The sequence below is a fragment of the Odontesthes bonariensis genome, chromosome 21 (assembly GCF_027942865.1).
Source record: "Odontesthes bonariensis isolate fOdoBon6 chromosome 21, fOdoBon6.hap1, whole genome shotgun sequence".
Classification (NCBI taxonomy): Eukaryota; Metazoa; Chordata; class Actinopteri; order Atheriniformes; family Atherinopsidae; genus Odontesthes; species Odontesthes bonariensis.
In genome coordinates, this window is record NC_134526.1 from 25560485 (window position 1) to 25581521 (window position 21037).

Here is a 21037-nt window from a genome sequence, read left to right on the forward strand (position 1 = left end):
GACACATCCGGGGTGTATCCTGCCTCTTACTCAATGGCAGCTGGAATAGGCCCCAGTCTCCCCGTGACCCTGCATTGGATTAAGTGGGCATGGCAAATGGATGGATAGACGGATAGACGGATGGATTAATGATTTACCGAATGTATCTCAAAAAGTCAATGTTCAAATGTATGCACACAGGCAAAAAATTTCAAGAAACATTTATGATTCTTTACAATCATAGCTAAATTTGAATATCCTGTGATCTCACTGGTCTTTATGCTATCTTTTAAAAGTCAAGCAAATAACATGGCAAACGCTATCAAATCTAATCTCTAAAACCTGAAAGAAGTAAGGGAATTTTTGACGGTGGCGCTACCGGGTTTAAAATACCGCATTGAGTAGGCCATTTACAGGTGGAACAACACTTGAGGCAATAAAAAAAGGCTTTGATAGAAAACCAATCATATTCCATAATTGTAAAATTCTTGAAAATATATAATTTACTGAGTTTTGACAACTAATTTGAAATATGCTTGTTTTTTTTTTATATATCTAAGGATTTACATTGACTTGCTCTTTCTTCTTTGAATTACGCCATCAAACAGAGGGCTGACAGTGGTATTGGTACTCAGGCCAACACTCAGTAAATGGAAGAAAATACATGAATCGTTTCGCTTTTGCTTTAAGGGAGTCATCCACAAACTACACCTTTTAAGGTTAATCTGTTAAATCTGGGATCAGGTTGTTTTTCTATATTGTTATATTGTTTTTTTCTGTTTGTGTTTTGGTTATTTTATGTGTCTGCATGCTACAGCATGTTTAACTGGTTCTACTGTCTTTACTGATACAGATTTAAGCAAATAAATAGGAGAAAATGATGTGGCTGCAAAGAGAACGAAGACGCAATTTGGGCATGACTTGACACTGACACATTCATCCCTTGAGTTAGGCGCCCTTTTTTTCTTTCTTTTTTTTTTTTACGCTTGAATGTTTCACAGGTCAGAGTCAAGAAATAATAAGACTCATTTCTCTGAAAATGGTCAGGTACACGAAAAAAAGAAAAAAAGACCACTCAAGAAAGACCACTTCAAAAGATTACAAGAAGATCTGGCTGCTTGGAAGCAAGGTTTAAAGGGATAGTTTGCCTCTTTTAAAATGAAGCTGTATGACATCCCATACTCCCCTGCTTCCGAGCCGCAAACACCATAACAGGTGCAGCTATCAGCAGGTGGCTGCACGCATTGAGATAAGGGAGAGAAAATAGCGCCAAGCGATTGTGAGGTCTGACTTTTTCCTGGAGAACGATTTTGTGATGCAAATGTATTACTCTTTTGAACGCAAATTATATTGAGAAGCAAATCGCTTTATTTTTGTGGCCCCCAGCCAACTAGCCGGACTAGCTTCGTCAACGCCAAAACGAGGCTGGAACTCGGCTCACAGGACGCAGCAGGGGGTAAGTCAAATTTAATAAATGATATTGCTGATATGGGATGTCATACAGCTTCATGTCAAAAGAGGCGAACTATCCCTTTAATGCTCTGTACTGTATATTGTGGGCGAAATCTTGCTTCCAACGGGCCTGCTTTTTGTTATAATGGGCTCAAATTCTCCACAGTAGGTTTATTTCTCAAGTTGTTGCTACCAAATAGGCTTGAAAGCATTTTGAAGTACACTCGCAGACACACCTCCCAGCGCACTTGCCAAGAGAGCCGCCTCCCACTATAAAGCCAAACTGGTTTCAGTCACCTTGCTGACACAGAGCAGAGCTCCCAGCGGGTTTCGGCGCTTCCAGGTTCACTCCTCGGCGCGGGCAAGTCGGAACAGCTCGGTCTCGTTTCTGCTGGCTCGGGACGACAAAAACCGACACTTTATTTTATTTTTTTACACGCAGACACAAAATGCAACGAAAACCTGTCGTCTTTGGAATTCAACACGTAGTTCCCGAGTGGAGAATTTAAGGAAGGAAGGGTTAAAAAGAAAAAAACAAAAAAAAGTTTGAAATTCTGCCAACATGCAGCCATGAACTGACTTAAAACTTTCACTTCAAAAGAAAGAAAAGAAAAGAAGATAAGTTTGAGTCCAGTTCCTGTGAAGATGGAGGGAAACGCTCCTTAAGCGACCGGACAAGATGGGGAAATGGGAGCTAACCATGGTGAGTGTGATCTGAGACTTTGATTGGATTAATAATCAGATAGAGCAACTGTGTGGTGAGCTGTTGGGCTCTGCGGTGCGGTCACGAGCGCATGAAATAAATGTCTTTCCTCGGTACTTCATTTGTTTGAGTATCTGCTTTTAGGAATTTCTTATAATATTGCAGAATACGCTGACGCGCTTCCATGAAAATCTAAAGTATCACTTTCAGGCACAGTTTAAGTAACACCATGCTGGCTTAGAGAGATTACACTCAGAACTCTTTTAATATGTCTAACCAGCACTGTATATGGATGTCTCTATATATATATATATATATATATATATATATATATATATATATATATATATATATATATGTGTGTGTGTGTGTGACATGTAATGTTTAACACAGGAGAGGCCTAACAACATCAGGCTGCAGATGATCAAGAATACAGCTCCCTACATTGACTTCTATGTGTTCCCACTTGCTGCCTGGCCCTGCAGAGGCTTGTTCCAGCCGCTCACTCCATCAGTACATGGTCTTATTCTGGTGCAGAGCTGGAAGTGCTTTGCACCTACAGCCCTCAGCGGACACCACGCACAGTGCATGGTTCCAACCTTCTTTTTTTGTTTGTCTTTGAGAGACACTGGGGGGGTGGGGGTTTGTGTGATTACTGCTCTGCAGACACATAACCTAAACTCACCGTGAAATGAAGTTTCAATAATCATTTACATGTGGTCATGCGCATCCTCCCTCTCGGCTAACCTGGTGTCAAGGAGAAGTCTTCCATATTGGCTGCACCCGCTGTCCTTTGGAGGCAGCTTTATAGATTTGCAGGCCATTTGCATTTTAACCCAGGTGGGATTAGAGTCCCGCAGAAACTGTTACCAGTGCCTGGGGTTATTATGTGTCACAGAGTCGGCGTTTTAATTTGGGTCGTGGCGTTGAAATGACACCACCACTCGCCAAACAAGGGGGAGCGTAATGACAGATGAAATGAGGCTGAGCTGTGGGAAAGAGCCAGCTGTTTTCTGAGCCTCGGCTGCGTATGCAAAGCAGCTCTTGGTGTCTTGAGGCCCACGAGGTGAAGGGTTTTGCATTCACGTCAGATTAACAGCACAAGTAGATATAGACGTCCCCTTGGATTTCTCTTTGACCTTGTAGATCCCCCCACCCCCACCCCACCCCCCCCCACCCCTCGTTGGGTGTCCCCATGCCAAATGAATGGCATGATATTAGTTGGCATTATGCGACACAGCTGCAGTCTTGTTGTGCCTGAACAAGCCGGCATTTAAAACCGGTTCCTCTGTTGTGTCGAGTGCTGTTGAACGCTCTGTAGGAGCCTTTCGCTGTAAAACTGATTTTTAAAAAGAAGCTCTCTTGAGATCAAACGAGGCCCGACCTTGGCTTTGAATACAACCGGTTTGTCAGTGAGATCATTGCAGCCGCTGCTGGACCGTCGCCTCCGGCCCTCCGCCGCTCTTTCTCATGGTCGTCCTGTGTTCTACTTTGATGTGCAAACCGTTTGATGAGCCGGTATTTGTTCGAAAACAATCACGTGTACCTTGAAAACGTTTGATGCAGGGAAATTTGAGTGCTTTTCCTTCGTGGGAGTGTAACTACAGTATATCTATTCCACCTTTCAGGTTATTACCTGCACGTGAGGTGGATGGAGACACCACAGCTGTTATTATTATTGTTATTGTCATCACAAACTAACCTGTTTGTGCAGCCAGTGTAGACTCGGAATGGTGGTTATTAGCAGAAGCAATTATGACGTAGCTGCCGCGGCTCATAAGGGATCAGTGCGAGTCTAAGTGGGCCTGATGTGTCACTTGTTTTTGTGTAGATTCGCCCGGCTGCTGGGCCGTGACGGCTCGCTGCTATTTTTACGTCCTCGCGTCTCAGCCTCTGATCCTGCCGTTGAACCCGGTAACATAACATCCGCCTCTGTCGTTCCCAGAACCCAGTGCAGGAGTGGGGTGAGGAGAAGGAGGACGGCGCGGTGTACGGGATCACCCTGCGCCGAGAGCCCGTGCCCTCCTCCCCCAACCCCGACGAGACGAGCCCGTGCTGCGCTTTCGTCCAGTACCGGACCTGCAAGGTGCGGCGTCTGAAGGCCGCCACCCTGGACCTGCTGGTGAATCGCCTCCTCGATGGGAACAGCCAGGAACAGGACTACAGCAAGATCTTCCTCTCCACATACAGAACCTTCACCAGCACCGCACAGCTCATAGAGCTGCTCTTCCAGAGGTGCGGTTGTCGGTTATTTTAAATATATATATATATATATATATATATTTTTTTTTTTTAAATCATTCAGCTTGATGCAACAAACAACACTTACGTGTGAAAATGATAAAGAATTCCCACCCTTGTTATAGGTGTCACAATGTATTGGTAATGACGACGACTGCGATATCCAAAGGATCGAATGTCTGTATTGAGTCTTATCGTTTCCTCCTATTTTGAGAGCAAATGGGAGAAAAAGCTAAAAAAAACCCAGAAACTGAGCTTTGTCTGGCAGTATTATTTGTTACGCCAGTCTCTGTGCTGACATTGTTGCACAGTTTCATCTTTGCTGACGCAGAAAGTTGAAGGACCACAGTGTGGCATTTCTTAGCCGCTCAGTTCTTGGAAAACGGCCCGCACAGTCACCGTGTTGCTCAGAGATCTTTTGACTCCGCGTTTCCACTGATAAAGCCAGCATCTCTGTGCCAGCTTTGATGCGATGATAAGTACCCAGCGGGTGTTCATTATCTGGAGGCTCTCGACAACAACAATTACAGGCAGAGTCAGACTGCGGTCGGGAAGATTTGAGGTCGGGGTTAATTTGGCAAATAATGATTAAGAAATATACCAAATAAACAAAGCAAAAATGTACAAGGCTGTGTGCACTTTGACTTTTTAATTGTTTTTTAAATTATTATTATTATTTTTTATCCTACAGAGACAGTTCTGCCTCAGACCTGCACAACGCTGAATACTACAGGAGGTGGGTGGATCATTTTGAGTTAAGTGTCACTCTGGCTCTAAGTGTTATTTGACTGGTTAAAGAGTAACAAGCCCTCTGCTGCCTCGCCCAGCCCGCTGTTGGCCTTCGTCCAGACATGGTTGGATGAGTACAGCGAGGACTTCAGGGACCCTCCGCTGCACCCGGCGCTCCGGCTGCTGCTGGACCACCTGAGGATCAGCTCTGCCGTGCATGACGGCATGCGCAGCCAGCCCAACTTCTGCTCACTGGCCGGGCAAGCTGAGGCGCTTCTGAAGAGCTTCCAGAAAGAAGGTGACCCCCCCCCCCCCCCCCCCCCCCCCCAAGTGTGCATGTAACAACAGAAATGCAAGCCTCTGTTCCCCAGCAGATAACGAGTAGAAAACTTTCAAGCCTTTTCTCGATTCCTGCCTCGGTCCCCTTTCAGAAGTGGCTTCAAAAGTGAGTTCTGCTGCGGCAGATTTTGAGCAAGACGAGGACGGATCTGGTGATGAAGACTCTGGATGTGAAAACTCTCCGGATCAAGGTGGCATCATGGATTTCTCCGCCGCGGCCATCGCTGAACAGCTCACTCGAATGGACTCTGTATGTTGCACGATACTTCACGTTCCACCATTTTTTTTTTTTCCTTTTCTTTAATGATTAAACGCTGATGATTTTGCTTTTGTTTACCTTCTAGGCTCTGTTTGTCAAAGTGATGCCCTACCAGTGTTTGGGCTGCGTGTGGTCCCAAAGGGACAAGAAGGAGAACATGTCTCCCACCATCCGAGCCACCATCGCGCAGTTCAACGCCATCACCAACCAGGTCATCATGTCCCTGCTCTGCCAGCCGGACGACTTTGGTGGGACTTCCTGCCGCCTGCCTGCCGCCTCCTCGCCGGCGCAGAGGGCTCGCGTCATAGAAAAGTGGATCAAAGTGGCTCAGGTCGGTCATAGTGACGGAGTGATCATGCGGTGGTTTGAGTGGGAAAATATCTGGAAACTGTTTTTTGCCGGGGGGTTTATTGGCATACTTTCAAATGAGGCTGTGTCTTTTGCAGGACTGTCGTCGGCTGAAGAACTTCTCCTCTCTCAAGGCGATCCTGTCCGCCCTGCAGTCCAACGCAGTCTACAGGCTGAGGAAGACCTGGGCCGCCGTCAGCAGGTGAGGGGTTGGCTCGCTGTCGTCTCAAAGGCCACATTCTTCTCACCGTCGCTATGGTTGTGTTTTTATATTTTATGGTTTTCCTACATAATCACCATTTAATGAGGAGGTTGAACCCTCATCGAGTGCAATTCTGTGACAGCGAGTCAGCAAATGTCTGACCTTTTGTGTGACGACCCATATCCAAGTCCAGGTCATGAAGAAGTGTGGCATAACTTTGGCCTCTCAGTATGGTGTAAACAGCTTGCAAGTAGAAATATGTAAATCTTTAACAACAGTCACTGGGTGTAATACTTGAACTATTAAAAGCTCTAGTGTTGGATTAAACAGCTGGGCACGTACTTCATATTTTCTTTGTGTTTTTTTTTTTTTTCTGTAGAGACAGCATGGCCACGTTTGATACTCTCTTGGAGACCTTCCCTGATGAGAATTGTGTTCTAACCAACAGAGAGCTGCTGGTGGAGGTGAGAAAGGAAACGCCTACTTTTCATTTCGGTGTTTGAGTCTTAATCCCCGCATGCACGCTTTTCCCCCAAAGTCACAGAAAAAAATGACTGATTGGGCCACTATGGTGTTGCTGCAAATAAAAACGGATGTCACAAAAAAAAAAAAATTGGATCGATCCAATCCAAATAGGACAATGAGCAAGAGTTCTCAGCTGCAAAGCAGATGGATTCTCGCTAAATTGATTGGCCCACAAGGTGGTGGAATCTTGACTTCTTCTTGGATTCATGTTATATGTTTGTGGCTGAGCCACATCCAGGTTTTTGGTTTGATGACAGTCAACAATTATGGCTCCGAGACAGTTAGCACTGACTTAACGTACCCAGATGAATCATGCTCCATACATTAGTGGCAGAGGATAAGGTCAGTTAGTCCCAACAGGGCTGGGACAGGGCTGGCATTAAAATGGCTGGCACGACTTTGGATTTTAATTAAAGTTTCTGCTGACTCTCCAATTGGATGTCATGGCAGGGACAAGCTATGAATAACTCTGTTAATGTTAACATTGGTTAACACGATGCAGCTGTGATTTCTGTGGTCTTTCACTTTAAGGCTGATTGATATACCTCAGAAAAATAGCTGATCGATCGCTTCACACTCTGAAAATTATTGTTCTCTTGACCACGAACATTTTTTTTTTCTCTTAATCATTTAAAAGAAAAAAAGAAGCTTCCTTTCTGAGTTAATATTTACAGAAATCTGCGTTAATGGAAAACAAGCGAGGCCTCGTGTGTTCGAGCACACCGTGTTCCCTATTGCCTTTCTTTTCTATGAAGTTGTCTTCAGGCAACTGTGCCGTAAGTGTCTCGTGTCGGGTTTTTTGTGAAAGAACTGAAGTCAACGGATCACGAGCACTCTCCGTTCACAACCACTTGCATTTGCTGCTTCAAAATAAAACCTAGTCCTTGAGAGAAGGCGCTGGCTTGTATGAAGAATGCTTTTTATTTATGTAAACACATTGACTCAGATGTGGATGGTACCCAAGCTTGTTTGCTATGAGTGTAAATATTAAGAAGCTTGGAAGTGGCCTCCCTTCCTTTGAAAGATGACTAATAAACAAAACATCCCAGTTAAAACTTCTTCTACTCAAAATGGAGAGGGGAGATGGATCAGTTCACTGGTTGGACACACGGTTATGTTAAAGACGACTTTATACAAGCTGTTTTGCATGAATTATACAAATCTGTAAGGTACCCATGTATGTGCCTGAAAGCTTTAACTGAATATAGCTCTGTCTGTCTTCAACAGGATGGAGGCCCAGTGACAGTGGATAACATTTCTCCAAAGATATTCAAGAGGTGTCGACTCCCCAGACAGATGGTAAGTTATGAGAAAAGTTAAAAGGTTTCAACGACAAAAGCCAGTGCTAAATATCACTAAGTTCCAACTGAACACACAATAGGAATGTTGTAAAACATGATCTTTTATCTATGAGTCGGTTTCATGCAAACGCACATGACTCATGCAAAGCACTTCATATATTATCCACCTCTAAAAGCCACAAGAGAGCTGAATTCCCTTCAGTGCGGGTTGAGTATCTCTGGCATGGCTGAGACCAAACCCTATCTTTAGATTCACTCGGTGCTCAGCAGGTTTCAAATGGCTTCAGGTCACAAGGATTATAGGACAGTAATAATAGACTAGACTGGTGTCTTTTTATGAGTCTCATGCACATTCTACCAGGCTGAAATTTGAGCCCACAGTGCTGCTAACTGACTTCAACCCAGTGTGGACATTGTCATGTTCAGCTCAGTCAGTATAACAAACGTGGGGAAAGGGTGGGGAAAAAGGCCAATGATTGGATTTAAAAATGACAGGTGAATGCAGTGGCACAAGAAACTTCTGTTTTAAACTTCTGAGTGTGTGTTTACGTACTGTGTATTTCCAGAGTACCTCCAGTGTAGTAGTTCCATACCTGGGCACCTATCTGACTGTCCTCACCATGTTGGACACTGCTCTGCCAGACACTATACAGGTACATCATAATCTCAGTAAAATTTCAATTTTTAATTTAAGGGTGAAATCTGTATTTATTGAAAATGTATATTGTTGGATTTTATCCAGTACACAGTTGTGAGAAGTTTACTTTTAACTTGCTGCAGTCACTTCCAGGTAGTATAGTAACTCAAAACTCTCCTCCCTCTTCCAAGAAGGGACTATACAATTGTTGCTAATAATGCTAACGCCAGCAGCACCACCAATAGTGCTTATTAAAAAAAAAAAAATACCACAATACTTATTTTTTTGGTTACTTTTATTGTTCATTGATTATGAGAATGAAATATTTTATCATTCTAATGGTGAACATTTGCTACAGTAGCCATTGTTTGCAAACTAGCTTTCAGGTCAGCTTAGCCTTTAGCATTGACATTGAGCTATTGGAGCAGTCTAAATCATTATTTTTTTTGTTATCATCCTTTTTCTAAGAAAAAGTTTCTTTTGCAGTAGCAAATTGAGAAACAAACATAAAATGGACTCCATTGCTGTGTTGTTTTTTTTTTTAAATCAAAACTTATAGTTGGCGCCACTTGTTTAAAATCGTGCCTTTTTTTGCGGTGGCGCTACCTGTCGTGGGGAAAATAAATGTTGTTCAAAAAGTAGAGTAAGCTAATGGTATTTAGCTAAGCTAATGTCTGTTTTTCATTTACAAACAACGTTCATCAAAGGGAAAATTACAAATTTTTAATCTGAAGTAGTATATTTGGTTGTGATTATTATTTTTTTTCCAGATCCATTTTTTTGTGACTTCTAAGTTGCTGCCATTGAAATTGAAAAATTCTATAGTAAAACATTTTTACGGTAAAACGGGTATCAGATTTACTGTAGAAAATATTGATACATTTAAATATGCACTTAATCTCTAGGACAATCTAAAGACTTTTTAAGGGTTTGCAACTGTATTCAAGATCGTGATCAAACAAAAGCTATAATTCCAATGAGTCTTTGTTGTTAGTAAATAGATACTGTTGGCCTTTTCTAGACTGAAGTGGGTAACTCCATTCTTCTTTACATAAGTGCTTCGTAGTGCCGTCTAATCTATTGTAGGGTTAGCAATGAATAATGTTTTAAAGTACTAACAATTCACTCTTTTGACAGGGTGGACTCATAAACTTTGAGAAGAGGAGGAGGGTAAGTGGTTTCTCTTATATCATCTTTGACATTTTCCTCTTTACTTGACCTTTCCTGCTCACAGCAGTCAAATAAAAAGTCCAAAGGTGTTGCAGTATATATACATGTTGGCTGGGTGTGTATGGTTGCTATGCATTATCAAAGTAAACAGAAGGTAGAACACATTCCTTAGTGCATCTTTAAAGCTAGAGATGTCTCATGATACTTTTTAAACATATATTTTTATATATGTATGTGTGTGTGTGTGTGTGTGTGTGTATATATATATATATATATATATATATATACACACACAGGGGTGGAGCAGTGATTTTAGATGTGGGGGTGTTCCAGGGGTGGCACTTGAGCACCACATCAAGTCCAAAGACTGTATATAAAAAGGTCAAGCCTCACAATAGAGATACGGTATCATAATTTACACATTTTTAATCACAAAATGTAAAATTTAATCACTATTACATTTAATCCATCTCCACCTCTTCCTCCTCCTTCTCCACCTCCACGTCCTCCACCTGCTCCTCCTCTTCCCTCTCCTCCTCCACCTCCTCCTGCTCCTCCTCCATCTCCACCTCTCCTCCTCCTCCTCTTCCTCCTCTTGCATCTCCACCTCCTCCTCCATCTCCACCTCTTCCTCCTCTTCCTCCTGCATCTCCACCTCCCCCTCCATCTCCACCTCCTCGTCCTCCTCCATCTCCACCTCCACCTCCTCCTCCTCCTCCTCCTCCTCCATCTCAGCTTATTTGAGCTCTTCACAATGTGAAATGACCAAAGTTCCACAGCCGTGTCAAATTCGATGCACAGTAGAAGCGGAATGTTGAAATAGAACCATACATCACAGAGCCTGTTCAACTTCAGAGTCAAAAAGAATGATGGAACATTCCAGATTAAAAGTCCATATGAATAGAAATAGAAATAGAAAAATACTTTATTTATCCCCCAATGGGGGAAATTCAAATTTGTCAAGTAGCTCAACACTTTTTTAAATATTTACAATGATTGAATTAACAACAATAATAATACTACTACTAACTAAATAATGATAAGTGACTAAATGGCAAAATAAACAAATAAATAAAAATCAATCAAAAACACATATTATAATTAAAAAACATAAAATCAATAAAAAAAAATGAATGATTCAAAATGTGTTTCAAATCCCCCAAAAAATATGGCTTTCATATTTTAGTACTGTAGCACTAACCAGAGGTTAAAGAAATATTAAGATATATTCATCAAACAAAGAAAATATAAATAACACAATGTAAAAAAAATCATTCTGAGTAAAAGTCATGGATTAAAAATGTTCCAATTAATGGCGTATTATCAATAGGATGCCCAGGAATATACAGTGCCAGCCAAAATACAGTGCACATCTTTTGCTGCCAGTTTAGATCACATCAAATAAGTCATTTAACAGAAATCAATAAACTTTTGATTACAATTAGAAAGTATTGGGTAAACACATATAAATGTTAGTTAAAATGGAAAGCACTTACTTCAGATTTGCTATTGAACAACATTAGAATAGACATACTTCAAGGATATTACAATGACACATTTTGTACACTTTGATTTCTTTTAAAACTGAAGTCATTTTCTTTGGTAATACATTCATATCTGATTATTTGTTCATTTTGGTTAAATACAAGAATCCAGTTAGTTTATGCCTGTGCCTGGAGTGAAGAGAGGGACAATCAGACTGTCCAATCAGAGAAATCTTATCCATATCCCTTGCAAGAAAACAGCATCCAGTTCAACTATAACTAATCTCAAACACGCAGTACTCAATGTCAGATCTTTAAGTAACAAATCATTCCTGATAAATAGTTTTATTTCCTCTCACAATCTTGATTTTCTGTTTTTAACTGAGACATGGCTCGACAAAAACACAGCAAATGCAGTCCTGATTGAGTCTAGTCCACCTCACTTCAATTTTGTGCCTGAAACACGAGAAAACCAGAGGGGTGGGGGTGTTTGTGCCATGTTCAGGGACAATATACCCACCCACAAGTTGTCATTTGGGGTTTTTTCATCATTTGAGTATGTGTCATTCAAAATGGAGATAAAACAATCTTCCATACTTTATATCACCATTTATAAACCGCCACAGAATTGTTTTATTGATGATTTTACTGAACTACTTTCAATTGTGTGCACTGCTTTTGACTGTTTAGTCATAACAGGGGACTTGAATGTGCATGTGGATGTAGCCCATAACAAGCAAGCTAAAGAGCTCACTGCTGTCCTTGAAATGTTTGGTCTAACTCAGCATGTGACAGAGCCCACCCACAACAGAGGGCACACTCTAGATGTGCTCATTTCAAGGGGTGTTGTTATTTCAAACGTGGATGTCGTCGATGTTGCTTTATCTGATAATTTCTGTGTTTTCTTCGACCTGTCTGTTACACCCAAAACACCAGCTGGGTCTGCAGTTGTTCGGGGAAGACTCATAAATAACAGAACAGGGACACAGTTTATGGAAATGATTAGGTTTGAGAACACCCCGTGTTCTGATGTTGATGATCTGTTGAACTCTTACACATCAAGTCTCTTAAATGTTTTGGATACCATTGCTCCTGTCAAGGTTAGAATGGTTAAAAGTAGGCAAAGGGCGCCATGGAGGAAAGAAGAGTCGGTCAGGGCACAGAAAAGGGAGTGCCGGAGAGCCGAACGGAAATGGCGCAAGTCAAAGCTCCAGGTTCATTATGAGACTTACAAAGAAAAGCTATGTGTGTTCAACCAGACTTTGCGTAGAACAAGGGAGAGTTATTTTTCTGAAATCATCAAAAACTGCAGTAACAACTCTCGTGTCCTGTTTGCTACAGTAAACAGATTAACAAACCCTCCAGTTTCACTGCCTTTAGAACTCATTTCTACATCCAAGTGTAATGAGTTTGCAATATTCTTTAATGACAAAGTTCAAGGCATTAAAAATGCAATAATTTCCACAACACAAATAACTACTCTGCTGCCAGCTAGACACCTAGAGCTGACACATTTCACACCTGTTACTGACAAAACAGTCGAAGAGACCATCTGCAGTCTGAGTTCATCAACGTGCTGCCTTGATGAGTTGCCCACTAGATTCCTAAAGTCTGTGCTGAGCAGTTTGGTACCACAACTCGCTCATCTAGTCAACATCTCACTCCAGACTGGAATATTTCCAAAGGCCTTAAAAACCGCTGTCATTAAGCCCCTTCTAAAGAAGAGCAATCTTTATGCCACAGTACTGAACAACTACCGGCCCAAACCTGCCATTCTTAGGCAAAGTCCTAGAAAAAGTTGTATACCAACAGCTTAGTGACGCAGCTATAATGTGTCCTACCACAACTATGCAGATGACACTCAGATCTACGTGTCACTGACGGCAGGAGAACACGGGCCTGTAGATACATTGTGTCACTGCATCGAACAGATCAGTGTGTGGATGCAAAACAATTTTCTCCAGCTAAACTCAGACAAAACTGAAATCATTGTCTGTGGCCCACAGAAACAAAGAGAAAGTGTTATCAGTCACCTTGAGACTCTCTCTCTAAAACCTAACTATCAAGTTAGAAATCTCGGGGTAATATTGGACTCCTCCTCCTCCTCCTCCTCTTCCTCCACCCAACATCCCAACACAGTGGTACGTTGAGTTACGAGTTTAATTGGTTCCGTGACAGAGCTCATAAGTCAAATAGCTTGTAGTCCAATCAATATTCACCATTGAAATGAATGGAAATGCCATTAATCCGTTCCATGAAATAAAAATAGACGGAATAACGGCTCTTAAAAAAACTCGTATGTTGGGACACTCTTAACTCAAGGTATCACTTTAAAGTGCTACATAATAGCTTCATGCTAATGTGACATTAGCCTTTCATAACTTTAGCCTACTCGTTTAGCCTAACAATTGGCAACAAAATCTCTTCTCTAAATGTGCAGTCTTTAAAAACAATGACTCATTTGGAAATCATGTATTCCATGAAAGTAGGTTCACTCTGACAGTACAACAGGACACTCTCTATGCCTGCCACTCATTTCAAAGACGCCGCGTTTCACACTCATCTTTCAACGAGACTTGCCTGTCAATCAACTGGAGTGACACTTGAGGTGTCCAATCAGGTTCCAGAGGTGGCCGTTCGGGAGCCGAGTCAAAAGAGCCGAGCTTCCCATCACTAGCTCCGACTGTTCATCTCTGACGTAATATCAAATTTCCCGGGCCGGGTCGCGGACAACAGTCTGTGATTGGGTGAATGTCCGTTCAGTTTGACCAATGCCTTTTCGTGCAGCGTAAGGGAGCTGAGGTGCGCTCCTTTTTTTGTATGTTGGTGCACTACGAGGGTGGGCAAACGGGTTTACCTTTGGAAAATGTGGGGGGGATGAAATCACCTTGCTGTAAAAGTGGGGGTGTCGAAACACCCCCATCCCCCACGGGTGCGACGCCCCTGTACACATATATAATCTATCAAACGGCTATTGTAATGGCAGCAGGCAGAACATCCTGCGGTGTGTTTTTGCAGTTTCTTCTGTTTATGCAATAACTTTTCTCTGCCCCTACAGGAATTTGATGTCTTGTCACAGATCCGTCTGCTGCAGGCGTCTTGTTCCCAGTACAGCTTCCCCCATCACCCCAGAATTGCTGCCTGGATGCACGGACACAAGCTGCTCACTGATCAAGAGAGGTGAGCCGAAGAAAGACTTTTTTTTTTCTTTTTTTTTTTTTTTTGCCTCCCTTAACACATCACAGGATCACGAGTAGAGAAAGGCCGGTTGAAAGCTTGATAAGTTAGGCTGTTACATAATCTGAAAGCTGCGTTATAAAAAAAACTTTTCTTCCGTCAAAGAGGGCAAATAAAGGTGAGGTGCTTTGATAATATTCAAATTCGGGAGAGGAGGGATTTTAGTTATTCTGTTCTAACAAGCTAGAGCCATTGTAAAATACAAATAAACCTGCACGTTGTCTCTCTCAGTGGCTTTAGACTGACAAATCAATGCTAATCGCACAGGACTTGTGTGTTTTATTTGTTCCAGCTATGAACTGTCCAGACAGCTGGAGCCTCCGGTGGACTTGTGTTCCCCTCCGTCCTGGAGCCAGCGCACACTCTCAACGAAACTCTCCTTGTGAGTGTCACGCTGCACGGTCCACTTTGCATATTCAAACATGCACCACGCATGCACATTTTTACTGAGCACACGGGCCTGCACACAACTCTATAGCGTGTCAAAGCTGTAAGAAACTCTTTTTAGTTATATGCAAGGAAACTACATTCTATAGCATGATATCATATAATAGAAACCTTCATTATTTTTTTTGATAGAATGATGTGGTTTTCTCAAATGAAATCTTTTTCTCCAGCCTCCGTACGATGAGCGATGGATCTAAGAAACTCCCTGCTGACCAGATCAGCGTCTCATCTTCTGGATCCAGTGGATCTGAGATGGAGGATCTCTCGTCACCAACCTCGTCCTGTTCCATCAGACGGCAGGTAACCGGCTGTTTGATGGGCCTGTGTCCTGATTGGGAATGGAGGTGCAGGGCAAAGCGATGGGGCTTACTTCAAGTGTTTTTTTGTTTTTTTTCTTCTTCTTCTTAGTGTCATGTAAATGTGCACTTTGTTTTGCCATATTGTCTAAAAGCCAGGAAGAGAGGCATCAGAAATGTGTTCCTGCAGCCATGCAAAACGCATGATACGGCATGTGCATTCATGAGCATTCCATATTCAGTTTTATTGCAAATGATAATGAAGGGAAGAAATGGTTTAAACGTCCTCCTCCTTTCTCTTCATTTCTCCCCGGCCCTACATAGTTGACATCTCTTCTTCATCTCATCTGCATTAAGGGTCTTTGGAAAGCAAAAATCTGTTGCTTGCACCTTTTTAGGCTTTGAAGGTGTTTTTGTCTTTTGAGAATCTACATGAAAATTTTGGTTTCAAAATATGATTTGAGAGATTACGAGGGCGCCCGTTTGCATCATGTCCGTTTCTGTGAAAAGGGATATTTCAACAACCGCTCTCGGTAAACAAGTTTTAGGAGCAAGAGGACCCTTAAATTAAAGGGAAGGGTAAGCCCAAATGATGGGATTGGGTCCGTGTGTCTACTGGTATCACCCTCATTGTTTCATCTCAGTTCTCTGTCCATCCTTTGTTCTCAGTTGTGCTAACAGTGTAGCCCTTTGTTGAAAGCTTTGTCAGGCACTGCTCTCAACAAAATGCTCACTGTGCGTTCGGAATAATGTTTTCTGCAACAGTCCTCCTTTTTTTCAAAGTAGTCAAAACCAGAGAAATAAAATGGGGAAACTTACATAATCTCCCCTCACAAAAGATCCTCTTTGGAGGACCATCGAAACTGCGGTGAGCTCGTCACAAGTGGAATTGGAATTGAGCGTGACCCTCGCTGAGCTGGAGGAGGGTTTAATGGTTCACGGCCTCATATTGGCTCTGTAGCCTCGCTGTTCCCGGCAGAATAATCACTTTGAAGCGCTGCAGCGACTGCGTTCTCATCGACTGCGTTCTCATCGACTGCGTTCTCATCGACTGCGTTCTCATCGACACTCTCTCACCCGGTTCTGTTTCCCTCTCCTTTGCAGTCCTTCCACAGCTCTTGCAACAATGTGTCCGAGGCCTTCTCTTCCTCCTCCTTGTCCTCCTCATCCTCCCTCTGCTCCTCGGCGGCTTCCTCTTCCGACTCCCCTGCTCCCTCCAGCCCTTGTTCTGACTGCGGTACCGACCTCTGCTCCACACCGTCGTCCGACTCCGGCGCGCGGCCGAAGCCTCCTCTGGCCTCTCAGCACAAACGCTCTGTGTCCATGACCTCCCTGCCCGTGTACAACCGTCAGGTGGCTGACTCCTGCATAGTTAGGGTTAGCGTGGACCTGGGCCATAACAATGGCAACATGTACAAAAGCATCCTGGTGAGTTCAGGTCTTTGGTATAAGGATCTAATGTGCTAATATCTAAATGTGGAAATAAAAAAATGAGCCAGAGTTGTAGTGTGACTTGGTGAAACGTCCCTCTCCTTTCAGGTGACTTATTGTTATTCTTTGTCTTTCATAGTTGACCAGCCAAGACAAAACTGCTCAAGTGATTCAGAGGGCTTTAGAGAAGCATCACCTGGAGCACATGAGCATGCAAGACTTCACTCTGACGCAGGTCATCTCGCAGGAAAGAGGTTGGAATATAACAGAATAAGTCTAGCAAAGTAGCTGCCGGAAAGGCAGAGGTGGGTAGAGGAGCCAAAAATTGTACTCAAGTAAAAGTACTGTTACTTCAGAATAATATGACTCAAGTAAAAGTAAAAATTAGTCATCCAAATAATTACTTGAGTAAGAGTATAAAAGTGCTTGGTGAAAAAGCTACACAAGTACTGAGTAAATGTTGAGTAACGTCCGATTTATTTATTTATTTATTTGTTTTAACACAAGCATTCAATCAGACAGACAAAAATACAAAATAATCATCTTTAGGCAAATTAGAGTTCATCCAATTGATAAAATAAATAAATGTATCAGTGCAATCTGTTGGTTTCCTTAGCTAGGAAATTGTTTTTGAATTGGCTCTGTATGAACAAATTGGATTATTTTATGAATAATTATGATTACAATTTATTGAATTCCAATTGCCTTGAATTGGACTTTATTATCTAAGTGCCTTGAGATGACATTTGTTGTATTTGGTGCTATAAAAATAAATTGAATTGAATTGAAAGAAAAGTAACGAGCTCATTGTAGCCTAATGTAGCGGAATAAGAGGACAGTTTCTTCTGCACAAATCTGCTCAAGTAAAAGTAAAAAGTATAGTGATTTAAAACTACTCCTAGAAGTATATATATTTTTTTTCCCAAAACATACTCAAGTAAATGTAACTCGTTACTACCCACCTCTGCGGAAAGGTGACGGGAAAACAGGGAGCGCCTTTTGACACTTCCTTGTGCGTTTTCTGTTTTTCAGAGTTGCTCATCCCGGACAAAGCTAACGTCTTCTATGCCATGTCCACGGCGGCAAACTTCGACTTTGTCCTGCGGCAGCACCGCAAAGGCCAGCAAAAAACCCTCCGAAAAACTTCCAGCCTCGGACGATTCACGAAGTAAGCACTGGTTATACGCAGACTGTGTCTGGGGAAAAATGAACCGAGCTCACTGGATGTTCCGGGAAAATGGCCTTTATAAAAGGTGCTTCCTCCTTGATGGTCCATCCTCTTTGAACGTTAAAAGCGATGAAAATGGAACCTTTCTGACAAGATGTCGCTAAAGCACTTTTTGGAGAAGAATGCACGCCCTCAGCAGAAACTTCTGGAGCTCAGGAAACACGTGAATCGGACGCATTTTGGAGTTTGGAAACCTACCGTTAGGTTTCAGAGGTGTTGGTCAGTATTGATTTATTAGCCTGCTGCTCGATGTCATGAGGGCATGCAGTGTAAAACACACTCCCAACCAGCAACGGGCTGACATCCGTGACCTATTTATACACGAACGTGGAGAAATGATCAGCCATTTCCCCACCTCGCCGGTCGTCTTTTAATAAGCTGTTTAAAAAGGGATCGGAGCGCACAGTCGGTGATGAACTGGAACACCGCAGCAGTGCTTTCGGACACTCCGGGTGACATAGCCTGGTGTGCTTTGTGTGCCGGGGCCAACTGACAGATGAGTGGGAGCGTTCTCAGCAGGGATCAGTTTGTACCCGTCAGAGCGGTTCCTCCGGCGCTGCTGTGCGTAGTCGCCGCGAACCAGAACGACGGCATTCCCGAGGCTGACGACTGCGCAGGCACAGGCTGCCGGACCGGAGGCGATGCATGTGTGCACGTGACTGCTGTATGTGGATGGAAACATTAATATGGGTGAAATGTTTGTATTTTTTTTTTTTTTTTTTAAATGTTTTGTATTTATTTCACTTTATTCACTTTAACTGCACCTTTATTCTGTCCACACGTCTTTACGACTCATTGGGTTGTCTCTCGACTGGAAGGAAAAATGCTTTTAAAAAGAAACAAAATCAAGACCTGCTCTGTTTTGAAATGTCTCCCATATCTGTGCTTTTAAAATATTAAGTTATAGAAAGTTGTGGGTTTAAATTGGCGGTCAACGAATGCGGTATTTCCTTTATGAAGCCTGAATGTAGCTGGCGCTGACATGGCTTGATTGAGATCCTCACCAGATGTTCATGCAGATGGAATCATTTCAATGACGTCCGTAGAGGCCCAGATTCTGAGAGATGGTAGATATGATCACAATTTCTCAGTCTAAGCTCCAGGCGGTATTTGCAAAGGAGTACAGTATACGCACATGGCAAATCACAAGTTTTTAATCGCTCTAAAGTCTCCTTACAGACTCTTGGGAAGGTGGGGTGAAAAGTTTGCTCGAGGGTACTGATGACTGTTGAAGACGGAACACCAGTTGCTTCCCCGCACACTCTGAAGCATGCCTTCTTTTTGCAGATGACGCCTTGAAGTGTAGGATATTTCTTTTTCCTTTTCCTGTCAAAGCTGCTCTCTGTTCACTCTTTTGATGATTGAAAAATGGCACGATTGTAAAAACCAAAAGGAATAAACTGTTTTTAATCTAGAATTTGATAGACATTACCACGCTGTATTAACAACCTCCAAATAAAAGAACCTTTCCAGAACCTTTGTCTGCTTTTTGTTATCAATCCTGAAGTGTTTTTTTTCCCCCCAACATACACATCAGTATTCTCAGTGGGTTTAGTATTCATAAAGCAGGAATAAAAAGTATTTTTCTCCATCACCTCTACCTAATTAACCTTAAATGAATGGAATTTTTCACCATAAATTTTCCACCTGATTGAAATCCGGACTGGAGTAGAGTAGAGTAGAGTAGAGAGGACTGCTGTCATTGAGGCGATATGTCTTACCTGAAGAAGAGTTTAAATGCCCTTTTGCATTGTGGCAAGATGCACGATCACCCCCAAGAAAATCACCTCATCACCAAACCTCCTTTTGATTAACGGAATGAGAAAAGTGTCCGCCAGTGCATCTATTGTAGAGGTCACAACTGCCATCTCCAGTTACCAAAAACAACCAACCCACCTCATCGAGGGTCCTCTGAGAGCGGTGCTTTTCATATTTTTGTGGCACTTTGTTTCAAACAAGTTAATTATATTGACAGTAAAATAAGAATTAAAAACTTTCTGTCCTCCATATGCAAGCCAACACAAACTGAATAACAGCCATAAAGTTACCCGAATAGAAATAACTATCCTATAATGTAGCAGCAAATGTATGAGGCTCATGATTTGGGTAAATGGGTTTTGGTGGAATCGACTGTATGAATATAGATCAGATCAAATCAAATCAGAAATCCACTGCACCTGTATGGCATGTAACAATAAAGGTAACATTCCAAGGCTACATGTGGAAAGGTGAATGAAATAATGCTAACTTTTGAGTGTCCTTTTCCAGTTGTGTATGGCCTGTGAGGCCTAACACTCAGAGGAAGGATGGCATCTTTTCCTCAGCTGCTCGTTTCATGAGAACTGCCGTGATCATGGGGGACTTGGTTCAAGGCATCCACATATACACATAATGAATTCAAATGAATTTATTTGGGAGAGATTTGGGGAGTCTTAACTTATGTCATGGGGTCGTAGCCTACGTTCATATTGAGTAATGACGTCTTTTGGTGAGATTGGTAGAGAAAGTCCACTTTTGTGAGGTGTATGCTGCTCTGTTGGGAAGACAATTACCACATATGTGCATACGTTTCTGGCTTAGCATTGTAAAAGCTGCAGTTAAGCAGCGATGGTGGTGTAAATGTAGCAGAAATGTACTTCTGACATTTTATTCAAAATACAGAATTGAAAGGGGCTCAGTTGTGTCTTAACATGTCTTTCTCTCGTTGATGTAAGCTTATTTTAATTTTAAGAGCTCTTTCCTGATAAGTTTGTTGCTCATCCGAGAAAAAAAAAAGCTGCCAATCTAGCTGGTTGCATATGACGTCATTGACCTCTGCAGGCTCTCGTGCGTGGCACACCGCGAATAAAGACCTGTATAGTTCTAAATTCTGCCAAACTGCTGCTGATAATTTTCTAAATCCAATATCAGTTAAAATTATAGGTGAAGCAGATAAAGATTCCTGTGACAGGCCTATTTCTCCTCAAGAAGTACAGCAGGCTATTAATCATCTCAAAAACAATAAATCTCCAGGGTCTGATGGACTAACA

The 21037-nt window shown here is 42.3% G+C and overlaps 1 protein-coding gene across 1 annotated transcript; it reads left to right on the plus strand.

The window, feature by feature from the left end:
• The first annotated feature begins 1737 nt into the window (after positions 1–1737).
• On the plus strand, positions 1738–19483 carry LOC142371031 (ral guanine nucleotide dissociation stimulator-like 1). Its single transcript, XM_075453620.1, has 17 exons — positions 1738–2134; positions 4080–4369; positions 5067–5111; positions 5203–5402; positions 5536–5693; positions 5788–6033; positions 6149–6252; positions 6632–6716; positions 8005–8076; positions 8645–8731; positions 9853–9885; positions 14428–14549; positions 14899–14988; positions 15224–15353; positions 16454–16777; positions 16920–17034; positions 17813–19483. The coding sequence occupies exons 1-17, from the start codon at positions 2111–2113 to the stop codon at positions 17950–17952; spliced, it is 2265 nt and encodes a 754-aa protein (XP_075309735.1). The 5' UTR covers positions 1738–2110; the 3' UTR covers positions 17953–19483.
• Positions 19484–21037: the final 1554 nt, after the last annotated feature.

Excerpts from the sequence above, each read along its gene's own strand:
- LOC142371031 (XM_075453620.1), top strand. The coding sequence starts at position 2,111 with ATGGGGAAATGGGAGCTAACCATG. Across the intron at positions 4,370-5,066 it reads ATAGAGCTGCTCTTCCAGAG|AGACAGTTCTGCCTCAGACC; the intron begins GTGCGGTTGTCG and ends TTTATCCTACAG. Across the intron at positions 15,354-16,453 it reads CCTGTTCCATCAGACGGCAG|TCCTTCCACAGCTCTTGCAA; the intron begins GTAACCGGCTGT and ends TCTCCTTTGCAG.